Source organism: Phaenicophaeus curvirostris, chromosome 2 (assembly GCF_032191515.1).
Source record: "Phaenicophaeus curvirostris isolate KB17595 chromosome 2, BPBGC_Pcur_1.0, whole genome shotgun sequence".
Taxonomy (NCBI): domain Eukaryota; kingdom Metazoa; phylum Chordata; class Aves; order Cuculiformes; family Cuculidae; genus Phaenicophaeus; species Phaenicophaeus curvirostris.
The window spans coordinates 48,198,164-48,219,031 of record NC_091393.1 but is presented as its reverse complement, the minus strand read 5'-3'; the positions used below and the strand labels follow the sequence as shown (position 1 = coordinate 48,219,031).

Below are 20,868 nucleotides of genomic sequence, written 5' to 3'. Positions count from 1 at the left end.
AGGCAAACCCAGATGTCAGATTTTGCCCACATTTAGTGTACTTCAGCGTGCAGCTGCATGAATAACTGGAGCTCACAGCACTGTTACATCTTCAGTTTCTTGGGAAACTGGTGCTTTTCTACAGAAATATTAAACAGATGCTGTCCTCTGAAGCTGTCTAAGAAGAAGGTCCTCATTCTCATTCTGCACCAGGATCATCATACATAAAGTGGAAAATATAGCTACACCTTTTGGATGACAGCTGAATGCCTGGGAAAGTATGAAGGGATCTTATGTCAATATATGTTCATTTCTAAAGCACAGCCACATCCGTATTTCCAAGAGACAAGTCCTTGCACACTAACGGTTTGTCTGCCACCCCATATTAAGACAAGCCCCAGAGATTAACCAGTCTTCACAGGCACTGCAGGAAGTGTGCTATGGGAAAAAGGTTGTGTAGATGGAAAGAAAGGAAATAGGAACACGAGAGTGCAGACCCTTTCTTTTATAAGAAATAAAGGGCAATTTCCAAAGAGAGCAGAAATGATTACACAGTAGCTCAATATCATCCCCTAGGTGTTCTGTAGCTGAAGATGAGTTTTTTTAAATTCACTGTTACAGATGTATATCTCTCCGAGCCAACCCTGAGTTGTTGCATATTCAGTCAAAACATGCCTACCTTCCACTTTATTCTTGGAAAGGTAATGATTGTCCTTTCTAAAACATCTTTCCTACATCCAGATGTGTTAGTATAACAAACTCTGCTACCAACAGCCATATAAAAAATTATATAGAGGTACTGACAGCAGCAGCCCCACAACTGTGCCTCTGTGACAATTAGCTAACCTTAATTTGACAGAATATTTTGTGCTCTACTTTTAAAATTTACACTGCCAGAATTAACACACTCTATAGTGAGATATTAGTTGGTGAGTTGTCTCGTACCAGGAATTTTTGTGGGTGACTAGTATAAACCTACAGGCTAGGGAAAAAAAAACTTCTGCAACTATCTTCTTGTAAATATTTGTTTCTTATTTTAAAAATAACTTACTCAAAGAGAAATAAATATTACTGTTTGTGTCTGCATGCAATTCTTCTTTAGCTAAACTATTACAGATTTGTCTTTTTGTGTAACTGGGAGAATCCTAACTGCTACTCCTCATCTGTTAAGGAGAGATTATCAGCTATGTTTATCCATCCAGGCAACCTGGGTGTCTTATTTGGCTGGAAAGTAAGCTAGTATAAGCATATCATATACCATCATGAGACTATGTGGCTTAAATAAGTAGCTAAACTGAGTTCTCATCCATCCTCACCCACAACTCCCACTGGAAAGAATAGAATAAGAAAATCAAACTCAATAGGGCCCTTTCATTAGTTAATTTCTACAGTTCAACACTTCTTACATAATAAAATTATAGCTATAAATTTTTTACTTTCTAAGATCAGAGCAAGTGAAATGTTTCTATCAAAATTACGACATTGATGGACTGTAGATACCACACAATTAAATGAGTGCAAAAGAAATGCTTAAATCTTTTGACTGCAGTTTTTTGAGAATTGTCACTGCCACAAACTTTCTGCTTACAGTTTTACCACTAAAGTCTGGAAGTGCTTTCTCTTTTGTCTAACCTGACTCTGATTTGTTTATTTTCTACTTTAAAATTGGAGGCTTTAAAAAAGATAGCTATCACTAGCTCATACCAGAGCACTGTGAACCCTAGCAGTATATCTCCTGAATCCCACAGTGTGTTACAGGAAAACAGTAATGGTAAGCTCAGTGGTTCAAATACTCTTTTCTAATGCAATTTTCTTGGGATGTCACTGTAGTGAGTATAATAGTAAAAATAGTGTTCTAAACGTCTTCCAGGAAGATAACGAAGAATTCTTTTTGCTAAAAAAATCTTTCAGAGGTTGACTTTGCATTTTAAATTTCTGTGAATTAATTAAAGAAATTGTCTTAAATGTAACAAATATATTGTCTCTCTTTAGTATTTACACAAAGCTGATACTTCAGACCTGAAAAATACCAACTACTATCAGAAGATAGTTTTTTAATTTCTACTCACTTATTGTGAAATCACAGAAAAAGATTACCAGCCACACTTGTCTGAGTGCCTGTGTGATGCTCATCTTTGTGGCCCAGCTTTTCAGCTACCATTTTTAGCTTTAGCTGTATAAAAAGACACATCTTGTGTTAGCCAGAGAAAGAAAAAGCATTGGAACTTGTCAGCTGCTTTGGACACTGAGGCTACACCTCTGTGTGTCCAAGTGGCCCCAGGATATAAATGCTAAACAACACCAGTTCCACATCCTGAAGTTTGTGACTGAAAAGAGCAATTTTCACACTAGATATAAAGCCAATGTTTCACTGAAAGTGTAAAAAACAATGTTCCTGCAAGGGTAAGCCTGTTTTTCTGGCTGGGAACAACAAAAACGAATGCTATAATTCCAACAGAGAGAATCCCATCTTCCACCCAATATGGTTGTGGGAGGAGAAACATTGAACCATTGTTTCTTTACAAAACACTTAATTTTGTTCTGGCAGCAGGTAGGACAGCAGCTGTCCCTTTCACTTTCACCCAGTGACAAACACATGGAGCGCTGTAATAATTTCAAGCACAAAAATGGAGAAAAAATGAATAGGGGTTTGTTAAGAATGGTCATTTACATAGGATGTTCTCTTGGCTTCCCCAAATGACTTGTTTTTCTGTTAGCCCAACTGCATTAAGATCTCTTGGCTATATATGTAGCTTGATTAAAGGCCCAATTAGGTCTTAAACATTTCTTATTATTAAATAAAGAGGCATCAGGTTTTAGTCTTTTGACAGTAATGGCTTGGTTAGTAGCTGTCATTTCTGCTTCACACATCTACTATAAAGGACATCACCAGTACAACAGAGGATTTTTTTCCCCTATGATACTCAAAAGTTACAATAAAATTACTTATACATCATAAAATATCAACTTTCAGAGTGTTTCTCATTAGCATATGCTTTAAATAGTAGTAGAAGAACTATGGGGTGAGTGAAAGGGTTTGTATGTGATTGAATGGGAGGTGGTTGATTCACCTTCCCTGGAGGTGTTTAAGGCACAGGTGGACGAGGTGCTAAGGGGAATGGTTTAGTGTTTGATAGGAATGGTTGGACTCGATGATCCGGTGGGTCTCTTCCAACCTGGTTATTCTATGATTCTATGATTCTGTGAATGTCTCAATTATACTTCATAACTGTAATGAAGACACTGGAAAAACAGTCTGCTTCAACGACCTACCTAAAGGTCCAGTAACAGCAAGCAGAGGCCTGGGCTTCAGAAGAGAAAAGCACATAAACAGGGAGGAAGGGGAGGAAACAGCTGCTGTTGTAATGGTATATATATTAGTTTACAGAATTAAACATTTCACATTTTAGAAAAGTGATCTGCAAAACATTGGATCAGACTCATAAGAGTATGCCTTGCTCTTCTGAACTGCCAGGACTTCACTAGTGCCAACTCTTGTCCATCCTATGGAAATAAACTCAGAATGAGCAGCCATCCATATCACATGAAACTTCTGCAATACAGAGGTTTTTTTGACACAATGTGACTGCAAATGTCAGCAAGCATTTCATCCACCGAAGAGAGGCCAACCTTAAATTGTAGTTTATTCTTGATACTGAACTCAGAATGTTCAGAGAAAGGATTGCAGATGAACTTTTCCTACTAAAGTAGAAAAACAGTGTCATTTCCTCAGCTGAAGCCCATTTAGCGTATTTAATATTAGTATCAGCAGTAATAGTTGCTATGAAACACAGATGCAGCAGAATGTAGATTATAGTGCTTAAAAACTAAGCTTCTCTAAAAAATGTTTATCAAAAGAAATGAATAATTTAATTTTTAGAAATTATTATGAACTATGTCTTACAGATTGTCGTTTGGAAACTTGTTACAGGGTTTTTCCTTACAGAACAGCCTATAGATCCTCTAGACTGAGACTCCCTCTTAGTCAAATTTACTGATTAATCATCTAACAAATACTATATTAACCTTTCTAAACTTGGGGCTAGAGAAGCAGTGCCTTAGTTTTTGAAAACAGCTGGCAGTTCATGTCGTTAGACTTTGGGAAGGGCTGGAGAGGAAAGAATGGCATGGAGATTACAGAAAACAGTTCAACTGACGACACTTGACTTTGGGTTGTTGGATGATATGAAAAATATCCTCAAGTATCTCCAAAGAGATGGAGCATTAAGGAGTTTATCTGTGACAAGCCTCTTTGTTTCTGCAATCATCAGTGAAGATACAGCAAAGGAAATGGAGGAGCTGCAGTTATGCATTTGCAATACACAAAGTCCTTGTTTTCCCACCAGGCACTGCAGAATAGCAATTGTCCATTCACAGCACATATCACATCCTCTGCATTTCAGAGCTAATATTTTTGCAGTCCTTAAGCTAGTAAGCTTCAGCCTAATGTAGTTAATTTTTTTAACCCTTTGAGATGCATTGTGTGAGGCAGGTGTGCTCATGTTCTGTTCTTTGTTATATGACTTACTTTTTCAGGTATAAATTTTAAATTTAAACTAAAAGATTTTCATTGTACAGAGGTTTCATATCTATAGCAACATCACAAAAAGAGCTGTAAAACATCTTATTTCACAAAGTGAGAAAATATGAAGATTGCTAGTCATTGAGCATACTTGTATATTAACGCAATTAACAACAGAAATCAGCAGTGTTGTCTGAAATTGTTTTTGAGAGCACTAATACACACACAAACATGAGCTCTGAGAAGAGACTCCTCCTTTTATATTTTAGAATCACACTCCTGAAACCAATGTTAGTTTTAAGCTAGCAGTTGCTTTTGTTTCCTGCAGCACCCACTGCCCACTGTAACACTGCAATACGCATTCAAGGCAGATCACTATCTCAAATATGAATTGAACCTATATGCCATCAAGCAAATGTCAGGCTATGTTACTTTAACTTCCAAGCATATTTCCACTTTTCTCTGTTTAAGTGGCAAAAGCTAACTGAGAACTGGTGTTGACATAAGACAATCCCCTCTCTCACTTCCCACTGAGGCTCTGCTTATAAGTCGAAGTGCTGCTTCTGTATTTTGAACTTCTGAACCCAAACAAAGTAAAGCAATCTTATCATGTAGTAAGTCCCCCCCCCATCCCCCCCCCCCCCCCCAAATCATGGTACGCGTACTCCTAAAAATGAGGCTGATCTTTTCTGCTTGATCTGTTTACTTCCAATGCTTTCTCTCTCTGCTCTAACTCTCAAGCAAACTCACAGCCCCCTGAGGACAAGAATGAGTTTCTGCTTTCTTCTCCCTTCATCTAAGCCAGTCAAGTCCCAGGTCTCCTCTCCTGCCACAGAGCAGTAGGAAAACACACTGAAAAAGCAATCACACTTTCCTCAGTGGGGTCAGAAAGGACTACAGTAACAGATTCTTTCTGCAATCTTCTTTTGCCATCAAATGGTTAAATCAACATAAGTTAAAATTTTCATCTAGTTTGAATAAAAAGCAAAAGGGAGGAAATTCAAAATTCGGTTGCTGTAGTAACAATCACCAGTAAAAATCTTTCGCACTAAGTAACAGTATTATCTCCCTCTCCCCCTCAAGATTTTAGTTCCCCTTCAAAAATAATCATGCTGCCTCTTTTAGATTTGCTGTACATACCTCAACCATTAAACAAGACATTTAACCATAGTGGCAGTTCTGTGACCTTTGAATGCCGTGAAATCTCTAAGCGGTGCAGCTTGTTCATGAAGACTTGTACTGCAGAATCCAGTAACTGCATCCAGGGTTAGGAATGGAATTAAGCAACAACAGCAAACAAAAATAAAAATAGAATAAAAATACAATGTGAAAAAAAAAAAAAAAAAGAATAGAAAACCTCCCCAAGTCCCCCAACCCAGCCAATAAAACCACCTTAAGAAGCAAAAAGACTCGGGAAGAGAGTGCACTTTTCTGCCAGTGTAAGGGCTGGGGTAGAGCTGAGCTTGCTGCAGTCTGTCTGCCTGTGTTAGCGAGCTGAAGGCCGTGCAGGGCTGGGAGGTGCTGTCAACTGGCACAGGCACGGGAGAGCAGACCAATCCGCATCCGCACTGTCAGCTCGGTGGAGTGAAGCCTTTTTTGTTTATGTTTCCTCATTTCAGGAGTGACGTCAAAGGGTTTAGTTTTTCCTCTGCATGTGCTATTAATTTTAAACGACTATTATGGGAAGAATGTGGCAGTGATTTAGGCAGACTCCCCTGCTCAAAAGAAACCAGCTATAATTTATCTATCCTGGACTTAGCTTAGAAATATTTAATAATGAGAGGTACTGGAAACACCCAAATGATCCTTATAAAAATGTAAAAGCTATAAATATGCTTATATATATTGAAGTATTCTTAAATATACCCAAGAAGTTTCCAGTGAGAGCTGTTATCTGTACAGATTATGGTGCAAAAACCAAACCTGATTCTGCCCTTGCCCCAGAGTAAATCATGAACTGCTTCTCTAAAGTGAGAGGTGTCACACCAGTGTAAACCTGGTGAAAGAGATATGACTGAGGCTACTGTACACATCCCTTTATCAGTCAGTACTTGCTAGATTGTAAATTAGCAAACTTCTTTCATTGCTGTGTCAGAGTCACCAATGCAGTCATCCTTAAGGTCTGCTGCTCTGGGCAACCCCCCTGTCTAGGTTTAGCCTTGGCCTGGCTAAATCCAGCAACTAAAACCATGCATTTGGACTCTCAACTCCTCCCCCCTCCAGGGAAAGAGGAAAGGGAGATGAGAGGAAAAAGACTTGCAGGTTGGAAACTAAAACTACATCTTTAATGAAATGATAATAATAGTAATGATGAAAATAATTAGAAAGTAATAAAATATATACAAATATATGGGATCATGCCCTTACCTCACCCCTCAATGCCTACATGTCACCACAAATACTGCAGAGCGCACATGAGGAAATAAGTTCATGCCTAGGAGGGAGCTGAGCTCAGGAACTGAATTCAAGAATGCATGGATATGGGGTCAGGAGCAATCAGACAGAAGAGTGAGACCCTTGTGATCTCTCAGTTTTATACCAAGTATGATGTACATGGGATATTAAACTCTGTTGGGCAGTTTAGGGTCACCTGCCCTATTCACCCCCCCTCACAGTTGCAGCCCCTTTTCCACCAGCCTGAGGGTGGCCTTGATTAAACATAAGCACTGGCCTTTCTGCATACCAATGCCCTGTGTTATCACTTTAGAGAAGAGCAGTCTCAAAAACATGCAGCTAGCTTTCAGAAAATGAAGTTATTTAGAATGATGGAGTTAGAAGTCAAAACTGACTCTAATATAGCTTGAACCAAAACTCAACCATTCATCCCGCCAGCAGGTCACAGCCCAGGAATGCTTACTTACAAGATTTGCTGTGTACCATCACACAGCATTTTATTTCATACCAAAGTCTATGTCAAAAGGCAAGAGGCAATGGTAAAGCCCGGCTTCTAATGCCACCACATCTTTGTCAACAGAGAAACTATGCAGCAGAAACTTCAAAAAACAGGTAATGCCTGTCAAGGTCAATTAGCATGGGCAGCAGAGGCTACAACAGCACAAGATAATTGACAGCAGTAGCTGCTTAGTTATCTTGGTCATTTTAATTTTATTAATTTGATCTTCTAGACATTCGTCTAAAAAAATTGGTTTATGAGGCACAGTCAACTTCTAAAAAGTCTTAACTGTCTAACATTTAGTTTTCAAATATATATAAGTGCTTTCTAAAGTGGATAGGCTGACAGCTCTCGAGAAATTAATTTCTCAATGATCCATAGAGCAGATAAAAAAAAATAGAAGCAATAGAAGCTACTTCATGACCACCAAATGTTGCTACCAAAATGTTACTCCATAGAGGCCAAAATATTTAATGATTGTTTTTCTCACCAAGAATTCTGTCTGAGCTATCACTGCTATTGAAATCAGCTTCAGCAGTAAATTCAAAGGATTATCATGGTGTAAATGCTGGAATAGCATACCTAAAAGTATTAAATAAGTTAGAGATTTACAAAATCAATTAGAACTCATTAAGTTCCTCCAACTGTACTTAGAGAAATGTATGTAGCAATCTGGAATGTGTAAATAGTAATACTATTTGTAGTACACTGAAAATAATCCCATTCATCTTCACTCAGCATTGGTGAGAGGGCAGCTGAGTATTGCACTTTGGGAACTGCACTTTGAGGACCACTTTTGGGAATGTTGGTTGAAAGCAATATGGGTTCCAGAGAAAATGGTCTGGAGTCTGGAGAAAGGCTGTGATTGACACTGTTCAGCCCGAAAAAAAAGAAGATTTGATAAGAATTATTAACTATATCAAGTCTACATTTATCTAAAAAAATAAACAATAATAGAGTTTATTTGACCTGAAGAACTTATCTGGCCTTTAAAGTCTTTTATAGCCTTTATGACAACAAAACTGCATCAGAGCTGCTAATAAGCCTCAAAATGTGTTTGAGAAGTGATTAGGGCAGTGTTCAGACTCTGTGAGGACATGTTCTCTGAAAAGATGAAAAAATGAAAACTGTATGTATCTTTAAAAAATGTCATTGGAGGAAGAACAAGAAGAAAGCAAACCAACAGATGCTCGGCCCAGATATGTCTATGCTGATGTAAAATGTATGAAAAATAATAAAAGGAACTGGAAAACTTAAAGCAATATCAAAATAACAACTTAATTGACCTAACAGAAACTGAGTAGGGTCCAGTCATGTAAATACGTACTGGAATACTAATACCAAAGAACATTGCTCATTCAGGAACAACAGGAGGGAAAAAGGTGAAGGAGATTATGCCACAAATGTCGCTCATGTTCAGGATGCAGCAGAAAGTTTGTATTGAAATTCTAAATGATAATACAAAGGAAATAAATGTTGGCACTGTTGAGGGATATACTGCAGATCCAGACAGTTCAAGTGGATAACTCTTTTTGTTTCCAATTAATAGGATTGACTGAAGCACAGATCTTGGCCATAATCAGAGATTTTAATCATTCAGCTCTTGGAAAAAGAGCTGAGTTGGGCTCTGATACCTTGGTTCTTTCTTTCCAAAATAGGCATTCCAAGCAATACATTTGAGAATCCCTCAAATTTATGAGCCCGCCTTTATGAGCAGTCCTGCATGATAAAATAATTTATTTGGCTTTGTTTTATGGTCCTGGCTTAGCACTGGAGGCATTTGTCATTAGCCATTCTCCCTTCTCAGCATAGGTGGAACACCAAGACATGCTATATCCTATCATGGGATGGCATTCCTCTTCTCAAATCTTTAACCCTTCCCTTGTGGTCTTTGGAAAGGATTTTGGTTATTAGGCCAACTGCATCCTAGGCTGTATCTGAAGAAGAGTGGCCAGCAGGTAGAGGGAGATGATTCTCCCCCTCTATTCCGCTCTTGTGAGACCCCACCCGGCATATGCCCCATCCTTGGAGGTGTTCAAGGCCAGGTTAGATGGGGTCTTGGGCAGCCTGATCTAGTGGGAGGTGTCCCTGCCTATGGCAGAGGCATTGGAACTAGATGATCTGTAAGGTCCCTTCCAACACAAACTATTCTATGATTCTATGACTCTACAATTTTTTGATTCTATGCTGTCCACTTCTAGAATCCCAACATGAGAATAATATGGAACTGCTGGAAGGGGTTCAGAAGAGGGCTACAAAGATGATCAGAGGAATAGAGCACCTCTGCACTGATGACAGGCTGAGAGAGTTGGTGTTTTTCAACCTGGAGAAGAAAAGGCTCTGGGGAGACATTATAGAGGCCTTGCAGGGTTGCTGTATAGGGGACTACAAAAAAGCTGTGGAGGGACTTTTTACAAGGGCACGTAGTGGTAGGACAAGGGGGAATGGCTTTAAAGTGGTGAGGCACTGGAAGAGGTTGCCTGGGGAAGCTGTGGCTGCCCCATCCCTGGAGGTGTTCAAAGCCGTGTTGGATGGTGCCTTGAGCAGCCTGGTCTAGTGGGAGGTATCCCTGCCCATGATCTAGGGAACTAGATGATCTTAAAGATCCCTTCCAACTCAAACCATTCTATGATTCTATGATTAGAGAAACTGCTTAACCTGTCTCAGACAAATCACACTGCTTATATTCAAAGATACTCCTTGAAACCTAAGAAAACCCTAAATTCATCGGAATGCCAGTAAACATTGTGTTTGCGTATGATAGAATGGCAGGCACTGTGCATGCACAGGCAAAAAAATGCCTCCTTTCTAAGATACACCCTTCCCACCTCTTTATTTCTGCCCTGGCTAATTTCTACTCTTTAGGAAGGGCTCCGGCATAGAACCACATATTGCTCTTCATATTGCTATCAATGACATCTAAGGCTATACAATAGTTTTAGAGAGTGGGAATAAAGAGTGGGAAAAGATGCATCCTTAGTAAGCTGATGCCACTGATCAATGAGTTCATGTCTGACTCTTCCTTTCCACATCTCCCAACTTCCCCTGAAATTGCTCTGAAATTCAAAGTTACAGTAATTCCCAAAGGTATTGCCACTTTTCCTTTTTGCACATGTGTGTCTTAGGGCGCTGAAGATGGTGATGAAACTTGCCCTTTGCTAAATCAGATGTAGCTTGCTTTGTTAGGGGACAATAAATGTGAAGAACTAGTGCAGAGGCACAGTCTTCTGTAGTTATGAAAAGAAAGGAAGGAGAGAGTGGACAACCACAATCAAAGAAGCATAACATCAAAGAAGATTGTGCTTGTCTCGACCCAGGATTACATATACACTATTCCAAAAGGTGAATTCATATGTTACCCTGGATATGTTGCTGTTGGGAAACTTTCAAGGCAGATTTCTCCAGGTTGAATTCTGTGAAATGGATGGATAATGACTATATGTGGATGACCTGTGCCCATTTATTTACAAAGTAAAGCCCTTGGTTAGCTTTCAAATGTTTTTACAGATGCAAGGAATGACTAGAAGCACCCTTGGTGCGCCCTGAGAGCATCCCTTATGGTTCTCTGTGCAAAATTTTCAATGTATTTACAGGCATTCTGTGGTAATGTCACAAGACGCTGTTGCCTGGTGATTAGCTGAAGTTCAGGGTTGTCTGCAACAACCCAAGACTGGGATGCAGAGGGCAGTGTGACTCAGACAGTCATGGAGACAGGTAAGGGCATGATGTTGTTCAGACTGAGGTGGTCCCAAAAGGAGGACATAGCTTGCTGATATGACTATAGACTTCATTTATCTGACTCAAAAAGCTGGTGTGTTTATACACAGTTTAGACTCCTAGGCTTGACTTCATCTGATGAAGTGCTGTCGTAACAAGATTACACTGTTCCTGAGAAACGTGCCTGCAACAAAGGGATGCTCTCTAGCTCCCATATACTTATCCATGCATAATTCTGTTTGGCTTTCTAGCCTGAACTTACCTATTGTCGGACATCTTTTCCAGCATGTTCTAGAAATTCAATTGGTTTTGGCAAGTAACTTTCCTCTAACTATGTCCTATGTCCTATCAGAGTTATCAATCTCCTTGCCATTCATCATCTGAAAGGCTGAGCTAAAAAAAAAAAGAAAAGAAATCTTGCTGTTTATTACTTTGTTTCTTTTAGCTTCCTCTGCGGACAGGGCAATGCCAAGGACGTGCACAAGGAAGAAAGGTTCTGGTCTTACATGTGCTACAACTCACATACAGTTTAGGAACCTCAGTTTGTAAGTAGTTGTGGACAACAGTTGTGATCTGAGCCCAGCTGTTATAGTGGATTCACAGGAAATTTGGGCTGACCTTAGACATTTCTCTGGCAAAGGAGAGCATGAGGGCATTTGGTCAGAGGATTAGCACTGTGGATTTGTGAACAGCCTCATACTTCAGAGGACAGAAAGGGACAGCTAGGCATGTACAGAGATTTAGATGTTCACTCTTGGGTACCCTTAGGACTTAAACATGTAGCATACTGAAGGAAGAATGAAATTTAGACAGTAGGAGAGGTAAAGAATACTTTCTGATCTAGAGGCACAGATTAATTAGGTAGGACTATATATGTGTTCAATGTCTTCATCAATGATCTGGATGAAGGCATCGAGTGCACCCTTAGCAAGTTTGCGGACGACACTAAGCTGGGTGGAAGTGTCGATCTGCTGGAGGGTCGGGAGGCTCTGCAAAGGGATCTGAACAGGCTGGACCGCTGGGCAGAGTCCAATGGCATGAGGTTTAACAAGGCCAAATGCCGGGTCCTGCACTTGGGGCACAACAACCCTATGCAGTGCTACAGAGTAGGAGAAGTCTGTCTAGAAAGCTGCCTGGAGGAGAGGGACCTGGGGGTGTTGGTTGACAGCCGACTGAATATGAGCCAGCAGTGTGCCCAGGTGGCCAAGAAGGCCAATGGCATCTTGGCTTGTATCAGAAACGGCGTGACCAGCAGGTCCAGGGAGGTTATCCTCCCTCTGTACTCGGCACTGGTGAGACCGCTCCTCGAATCCTGTGTTCAGTTCTGGGCCCCTCACCACAAGAAGGATGTTGAGGCTCTGGAGAGAGTCCAGAGAAGAGCAACAAAGCTGGTGAAAGGGCTGGAGAACAGGCCTTGTGAGGAGCGGCTGAGAGAGCTGGGGTTGTTTAGCCTGGAGAAGAGGAGGCTGAGGGGTGACCTCATTGCTCTCTACAACTACCTGAAAGGAGGTTGTAGAGAGGAGGCTCATGGCCTCTTCTCCCAAGTGACAGGGGACAGGACAGGAGGGAATGGCCTCAAGCTCCGCCAGGGGAGGTTTAGGCTAGACGTTAGGAAAAAATTCTTTACAGAAAGGGTCATTGGGCACTGGAACAGGCTGCCCAGGGAGGTGGTTGGGTCACCTTCCCTGGAGGTGTTTAAGGCACGGGTGGACGAGGTGCTAAGGGACATGGGTTAGTGTTTGGTAGGAATGGTTGGACTCGGTGATCCGGTGGGTCTCTTCCAACCTGGTTATTCTGTGATTCTGTGATTCTGTGATTCTGTGATTCTGTGTTACTGATATTAACAGGCCAAGGAGAAAACACCCATATATAAGGCCACTTCTGTGGTGTTTAAAGATTTGATACATCACATTACTGCTCTATAAAATTTATATTAATCATTATATTAAAATCTATAGAAAAGGAGTAAAGTTTGAGAAATTTAACTTAGTTTCATTTAACCTAAGAACATTGGGGCTATATAACAAGACTAGGTTTTCATAAAGCCTCTTTACTTACTTTTATATACTTACTCATAGATTTTAGTGATGGGAAAGATCCCTAGTAAAATGGATTTTTTTTTCTATTATAAGAGCATAGAAATAATTTCTGTGTTCATATAAACAGCATTGTATAAGATTAACAAGCATCATATAGGATGATGAAAGTATCAGAAAGAGAATTTCAAATGCTCAGTAGCTTTGGGCATTGATCTAGAATATAGTATGGACCTTGATTTTCAGCAGGCATGACTCCTGAATTAATTAAAAAATAACTGCATACATGAATATGATGAAGTAATTTAGAGTCCAGTTGTAGTCTGTTTTCTGTTTTACAGTGTTTATGTGAGTTCGAAAGGATGTCAGTTGGATTGCTTGTGCAAAGGAACACAGCATGGCTTGCTGTAAGAGTCAAGCTTTCTGGCAAGTAGTGCACAGAGCAATGATAAATCCTCCAAAGTCAGAGCAGAGCCGAAGTGTAGTTTGCGCTGCTACTGCAAATGCTGTAAATAGTCACAAAGGACTTCACTATCTGGGACAAAGCAGCTGACGTGAATTTTCCAGGTATGGAAAAAGAAGGGTGAGAAAACATCGTTGTGAATGACTCATACTTGTTTTAGTGATCAGACTATATGGAGAAACGTTTGTTTGCTTACTAATATAACATTTGATTTCAAACCCAGGAAAATTCAGAAAAGAAAGTTGAAAAGTTTAGTGTTTTCCCTTACCTGAAAAATGACAAACTTTCTTTTATTTTGGTCAGTGCTGAGTACTTTTGTCTTCTCTCTGATCACTCACAGGCGAGTGGCACAACTTCCCTCTAAAATCCAAAAACATTCAGAGAAAAATTTCAGTCTTTAAAAGCAACGAGATTAGCAAATCCAAAATTTTACCTTTTCAACACTACTGTTGCTGTTTTCCTAAACTGTACAAGCAATTTTTTCTTGTGTATCTGCTTCCTTTCAGCCAGTGCTTTCATTCACTTAAACTGGTGTTTAAGACAGTTGAAAAAGAAGAGATAAACCAAAAGCAATGCTTTTCTATGCCACAAGGGAAGTTGAAACAACAGAAGAACAAACCATACACAATACTACATTTAAGGGTTAAAAGATGTGCCAGAAAGGTTAGTCCAACAACTGGTGAAACTGTGGAAGTGAAAAAGTATTGCAAGAAAAACTATTTTCTTTTCTAACATTTAAAAATTCGTACTGCATAACTGTTTTACATTAATAAACACACAGGTAAATATTTTCTTGAAAAAACACTGAGGAAAATGGTGCACAATTCAACACACATAAATTATGAAAAGTTTCATTCTTGCTTTTTTGTCTGTTTTTTTTCCTGCCTTCTCCAAAATCTTAGGCGCAAAAGGACTTGCCTGTTGCTTAAAAAAAAATCTATGAGCAGAAGTTAGACTTAGGTTGTTGACTGGATTTTGTAGAAAAAAGTGAATTTCAATCCATTTTAAGAATTTTACCACTTAGCATTTCACTGTTTTCTACAGTTTGAAGATTTTTTTCTTATTTCCATTTTATTTTCCATGAAATAGGCATTACTTGAAATGAAATGGAGGCCAATGTTCTTGGGAGCAATCTATTTTATCTATCAAAGAGATTTTTAGCTTTTGCATGAAGCTGGTAATGATTTACTCCTTATCCTTTTGAATTGAAATTAGTAATGTGAGCCAGCAGGTATTGGCCCTTAAGATGAAAAGTACATTGAGATGAGCAAATGAAAATCAGTGAAAATTGTTTGGTTTTGCTCACCAACTAGCACTTGCACACAAATGATCTTTTGGCTGGCCGGTTGTGTAGCTCTCCACCTATTTTCTTCCTCTTCACCTCCTTGCTTCACAGCTTATATGCCTCTGCTGTGTTTTAGGATTCCCGTAGAGTCTGCAAACATTAAATGGGCTCTCTTTGAAGAACATATGTATTTGATGAAGTTGTACTTATTTCATGATATGTTATGTCTTTAATATACAGAACTGAACAGAAATCATTCCTCTGTTTTATGTGCTTATTTGAAAAATTTAAAGAGTAAGTGTACAATGTAAAGAGCCATTGTCATGCCTGGTGCCCCTCTTTAGCACTGTGACTACTCAGGCTGAATAGTAATCCTAACTCACTGATGTGTTCAAGCATTTTATTATTTTGTTTCATAACTTGAAATTAGCCAGTGTAACGGTAAAAGTAATACAGGCAGATGAAGGAGAAAAACAATCCTAAGGCAAGGAAAAGAGACAGATTCTCTTGCAGACATGCAAAAGTCATAAATTCTCCTCAGATCTAGGATCTCAATGTGAATTTCTTCCACCCTGCAAGGTTTGAGTCTCAGTTTTTCACCTTTTTTTTTTTTTAATCCATCATGCTTAAATCATCTGGCTGCTATGCTGTCTGAAATGCAAGCCAAAACATAACTTCTTTCCACAGAAAAGAAAGGAGATTGTTGGGGGTCACAAAATTCCACCTCCTTAGTATGTTACATAGAAACATCCCTTATTAGTCTGTCATCACACACATGTAAAATAATCTGCACAGTTAAAGAAAATGTAGCAATGTACAATCAATAACATTGATGCTGTGATAGACTGGTTGCTTTAAAAAAAACAGTAATGTTTTGCAGTTCTTTTTCTATCCAATTTAAACCTTTAAAGAAATCATAAACTTTTGAAAAAAATGGTCGTTGATACTGGTATGAATTCATTCAAATGCTAAAAATGTGAATGCTAGGTAGGGTAGGTTAGAGTCATGCGAACAGTGGAAATGTGTTGAAGATCCATAATGGATAAAATCTTTGCCTGATTGAAGTCAATTGGAGTTGAGATTATACCTCCTGTACTTCATGATGATAAACTTGTGGAGAATATATTCTGTATTAGCAGTGCTGAGAAACTCCAATCATGCTGTTCTTCACATTTCTTTAGATTCAGAATCTTCATAAACAGGCAAAATATTTATGTAAGACACAAACCATGTACATGTTCAGCTCCTCTTGTGATGGCAGACCCATTAAGGACAGATGAAGGTTGCTTTGATGTTGTGCCAAGCATCTGCAATTCTGAGACAACTTGCCTTGACAACATTGACAGGGGACAAACCATTGATTTTCTGTCAGCTGCCTTTTTCAGTTCTCTAATTGTAAGCATCTCTGATCCACATCTTCACAGACTTTAACTAAGACCATAGTTCCCTCTGGCTTTGTAGGCAACAGATGAAGTTGGGTGACATAAGTCGTTATTCCCTTAGCCCCTCAGCCTACCTGTCACTTGAAGGGTGCCTCACTTTCACTGGCTTTTATTAGTGCAGAGGTGTAGAACCCTACACTTGCCTTTGTTAAACTTCATTAGGTTCCTCTCTGCCCAACTTTCCAGCCTGTCCAGGTCTCTCTGAATGGCAGCACAGCCTTCTGGTGTATCAGCCACTCCTCCCAGTTCTGCAACATCAGCAAACTTGATGAGGATACACTCTGTTCTCTCACCCAGGTCATTGATGAATTTATTGAACAAGGCTGGGCTGACTAATGACCTCTGGGGAACACCACTGGCCACAGTCTTCCAACTAGACTCTGCACCACCAATGACAACCCTCAGAGTGCTGCCATCCACATCCAGCCAGTTCTCAATCCATCTCACTGTTCACTTATATAACCCAGTCCTCCTAAATTTACCTATGAGGATGTTCTGGGAGATACTGCCAAAAGCCTTGCTAAAGTTCAGGTAGACAACATCCAACACTCTCCCCTCATGTACCCACACAGTCATGACATCATAGAAGGTTATCAGATTGGTCAAGCATGATTTCCTCTCAGTGAACCTATACTGATCACTCATGATAAACTTTTCTTCTTCCACCTGCTTGGAGATGACATCCAGAATGAGCTGTTCCATCACGTTTCTGCAGGTGGAGGTGAGACTGACTGGCCTGTAGTTTCCTGGGTCCTCCTTCTTGACTTTTTTGGAGACTGAAGTAATATTAGCTTTTCTCCAGTCCTCAGACACCTCTCCTGTTCTCCATGATCATTCAAAGATGATGGAGAGCAGTTTAGCAATAATATCTGCCAGCTTCTTCAGCACTCATGGGTGCATCCTATCAGGACCCATGAATTTGTGAATGTCCAGTTTGCCTAGATGGTCTCTAGCCCAATCCTCCTTGATCAAAGGGCAGTCTTCCTTTCTCCAAACTTTCTCTCCAGAATTTCTCTCTTTTCTACAGAATCCATCTCCTGAGGGTGAATAAATACATATTAAAATAGTAGCTATATAAAGACTATTAGAAGTATTTTCTGTTCTACACAGTCTGAATGGCACATATCCCGTGCTTCTACAGTTTGGTTCACATCAGAAACTCCAGGTTGTTGTGTAGCAAAGAGAAAACATGGAATCAAAATGGAAGGAATAGCAGCCGTCATGCTTAAACTACCCCAGCCACTCGCACTGAAGTGCAATTGTCCCTTATCTAACGTATTTTTCTGTGATGACTAAGATCACTTATTATTGCAAAACAAACCAATCTCTAATAAGGGCAAATCTGACATAAAATGGAAAATACTGAAGAACAAAATGAGCAGAAAAGAAAGAAAATTTTACCAACAACAAGCATTAGGGAGAAGAGAGATATATTTTACGTGGTCCTAAATCCTTCCTAACTTTAATTTCTGAAAGCAAAATATCTCACCCAGGAGATATATAAACAGGCTAAACATGACCCAGATTAAGGGCAAATGCAAGCATGTGGCCTGCACTAACACACAGAAGGAGATGAGCTCCATGATGCTTAGAGATTAACTCAGCTACACAATGAGGATCAAGAGATATTTGATAGTGGATGCCTTGTTAAAACAGATGCAGCATCACAAGCCACTCACACACTGATACCCAGCTGTCTGACCAGGATTGTGAAACACACTCTGGCGTAATCAATCTGTCTGATCTATAAACACAAACAGTGATTTTTATTTCTGAAGTCCCAATTTAGACCTCTCTACCTACACACAAAGTCCTCTGTGTCCTACAGCACTGTGTACTGACAGGCACACAAAACATATATCCATGTGTTTCTTACTCTTGTTCAAAATGTCAGTATTTACCATTATAAAATCCAAGTGATCTTTACATATTCCAGAGAGAGGATGGTATGTTAAGCACAGATGAAAGAATCCATTCCCTTTTAGATCGCTTAGCTACTCTGTGTTTTGTGAAAGCCTCCTTGTTTTGTTTTCAGTCAGCTACACCATCCCATTCCTGGAATTCCAAGGTCAGAGAAGAGCAGGATATTTTCTCACAAAGTTAGCACACATAAAAGATAATTAGTTCAAATTTAAATTTCCTTTAAATATATTTGACACTGACTGAAGAAGTGGTTCTTTAAAAGAAGATGCTTTTATACTTTCTATGACAATGTATCCTTGTCTGCACTTTCTGTTTTCACTGCTGTCTTGCTTAGGTTAACTTGTAATTACCAGATAAACATTGGTAGAGGCAATAAGCAATTATAATTATTCTTTGAACTAGTATTAAGAAATAGAAGTGATATTGAATGAAACACTGATATTAGGGAAGACAGCAGATGGTTGTGTTGGTATGAAAAAATAGGAATTCTGACTCAAGTGTATAGGTTTTAGTCAGATTGTGAAGCAAAATCAGACAGTTGATGTTTATTATTTGTTGGGACTGAAATGTTATGGAAAAGATTTTCCACTGTGACTGGAAGCAGCAGAAATCTCCTGAGAAAACATCTTCTGCCCAAACGTGAAAAGCCCAAGAGACTTGCTTTGTTGAACCTCGATACAGCATTACAAATAATGAGCATATATCCAAGAAACAAGGATGAATTCTGAGCTCTGCTGCATGTCATTCACCTCTACCCCACTAAAGAGCTGCAGGAGTAAAAGAAACTGTCTAGAGATTGCCATTATCCCTGTATCAGAAGTTATGCTTATGTATTGTAATTTGAACTTTTTAGCTGCCTTGCATACAATGAAGCTTTTATATAGTTGCTGTTCTGGGAGAATAAAAATGTCTTTACTTATTGTAGTAAATGGACAAAGGAGAGGAGGAATAAGAACAATCAGCAGGCAGAGGAGGAGAAATCTCATTCATGTGTTGGATTCAGTCTAGAGTTTGAATTTGTCCACTACATGACTACAGGAAGATCTCACCATGCTGTTCTTCCCCTCAGTCCCACCAGATATATCTATTCATACCACTGCATGGTTCCCTTTCTTAAGACATGGTGGTGTTCTCTTAGGTTTCCCACACATTGTAGAAAAACATATGGGACACCTCCTAAACTCCCTGGGGTCTGCTGATCTCATTTGTCTGTATCACTTTGTAATTGCCCGTCCATGTTCAGGTTCAGAGCTCCACGGGAAATGTATTTGGGTGGAAAGTAATTCTAGGACAAATAACAAAGTATGGTGGGAAGCAGTGGACAGTAAGATATCCCCAGTTGTGAACAGAACTGAAATTAGAGCTAACATCTGCTATCTGAAATGCGAATAGTTGCTGGAAGTGTCTTAAGAACCAGAAACAAGATTTCTAAATCATTGATTTGCCAAACATGGTGCTTGCCGTCTCTTTCTCCAACAGAGACATAAAGCTTTCTGATTGTCCCTGACTTTCAATTCAGAGAAAAAAGAAGTAATTTACAAGACTGTCCACGCTATTTTTGCCAATGTTTTGTGCTGTTGCTGAATGAGCCAGCTTAGACAGAAGAATCAAGGAAATGCATCCAGATAGAAAAGATCTATGCAACACCTGAAGAGACACTTAATGTAGTAAGTGATAAAGCCATTAAGATCTTTGAACAGCACCACATAGCTGCTTACAGAGTGAGTGGCTGTTTTTCTGAATGGATGACACTAGCTACAGCTTGGCAGGAGCTGCTGTCTTCCAGAGGAGGAAGATTCAGCTGGGGAATCAGCAGCTCCTTTGAAGTTCTTGCAGAGAATGCACCCACATTGCTGTAGGCAGCTGCTTTCCAGAAAGAACTGTTGGACCCAGCAGTAACTACACTCAGTGTATGTTAATAATGACAAAAGGCTGGAACTGAGTTATAATATTTGTCTGTAATGTACTAAAATACTGAAAAAGAGTTTTAAAACAAAAGTATGTCCATTAGCACAACCAACAACATGAAACTGCTGTCTCAGAAAGAGCGCCACACAATTTCATTTTGTTTGCTTAACATTAATCACTGTAAAGTCCTAGTCCACAGCTCTTGGAACAGCAGTAAGTATCAGACATTTCTTCTTGCACTTCCCTACTGTGTTCTCTTATTGCACTCACAGCTTTTGGAGAGGATAAGATTTTCTTCAACAGTTAATAGTTAGAAAGCATTTGAAAGTGTAATAGGCATGCATATTCAATACTTTTAAAATTCTTTTGACACTGAAAATTTTACTGAATGTACCTTCCAAGTAAAACAGAGGTGCTCATGAAATTGTGTCTGCAAGGCAGAGGGAAATTCTTTATACATCAGCTCAATGGAAGTGTGAACCACTTTGATGGTAAAGATACTCTTCACTTTGGCTGATGTGCTCAGTTCAGCTGAGTCACTCTCATCAGGTCAACTGTAAGTTTATTCAGAACTAGTGGAGAAAGTCACTGATTTATTTGGAGATGTATATAATATTACTTGGGAAGAGAGGAAGTATTTAAGCTTTTACTAGTATAACACATGTTTTATAAAACTGAAACTCACTAAAGTGGATATCAC

The 20,868-nt window shown here is 39.4% G+C and overlaps 1 protein-coding gene across 2 annotated transcripts in view; it reads right to left on the bottom strand.

Moving 5' to 3' along the window:
* PDE7B (phosphodiesterase 7B) overlaps positions 1-6,048 on the bottom strand; it is a 173,859-nt gene extending 167,811 nt beyond the window's left edge. For both annotated transcript variants that reach the window (XM_069851976.1, XM_069851977.1), the window contains exons 1-2: positions 5,894-6,048; positions 5,642-5,756 (exon numbers count right to left, since the gene is read on the bottom strand). In XM_069851976.1, the coding sequence (XP_069708077.1) occupies positions 5,642-5,662 (21 nt within the window). In that variant the 5' untranslated portion in view covers positions 5,663-5,756; positions 5,894-6,048. The remainder of the gene's footprint in view (positions 1-5,641; positions 5,757-5,893) is intronic.
* Positions 6,049-20,868: the final 14,820 nt, after the last annotated feature.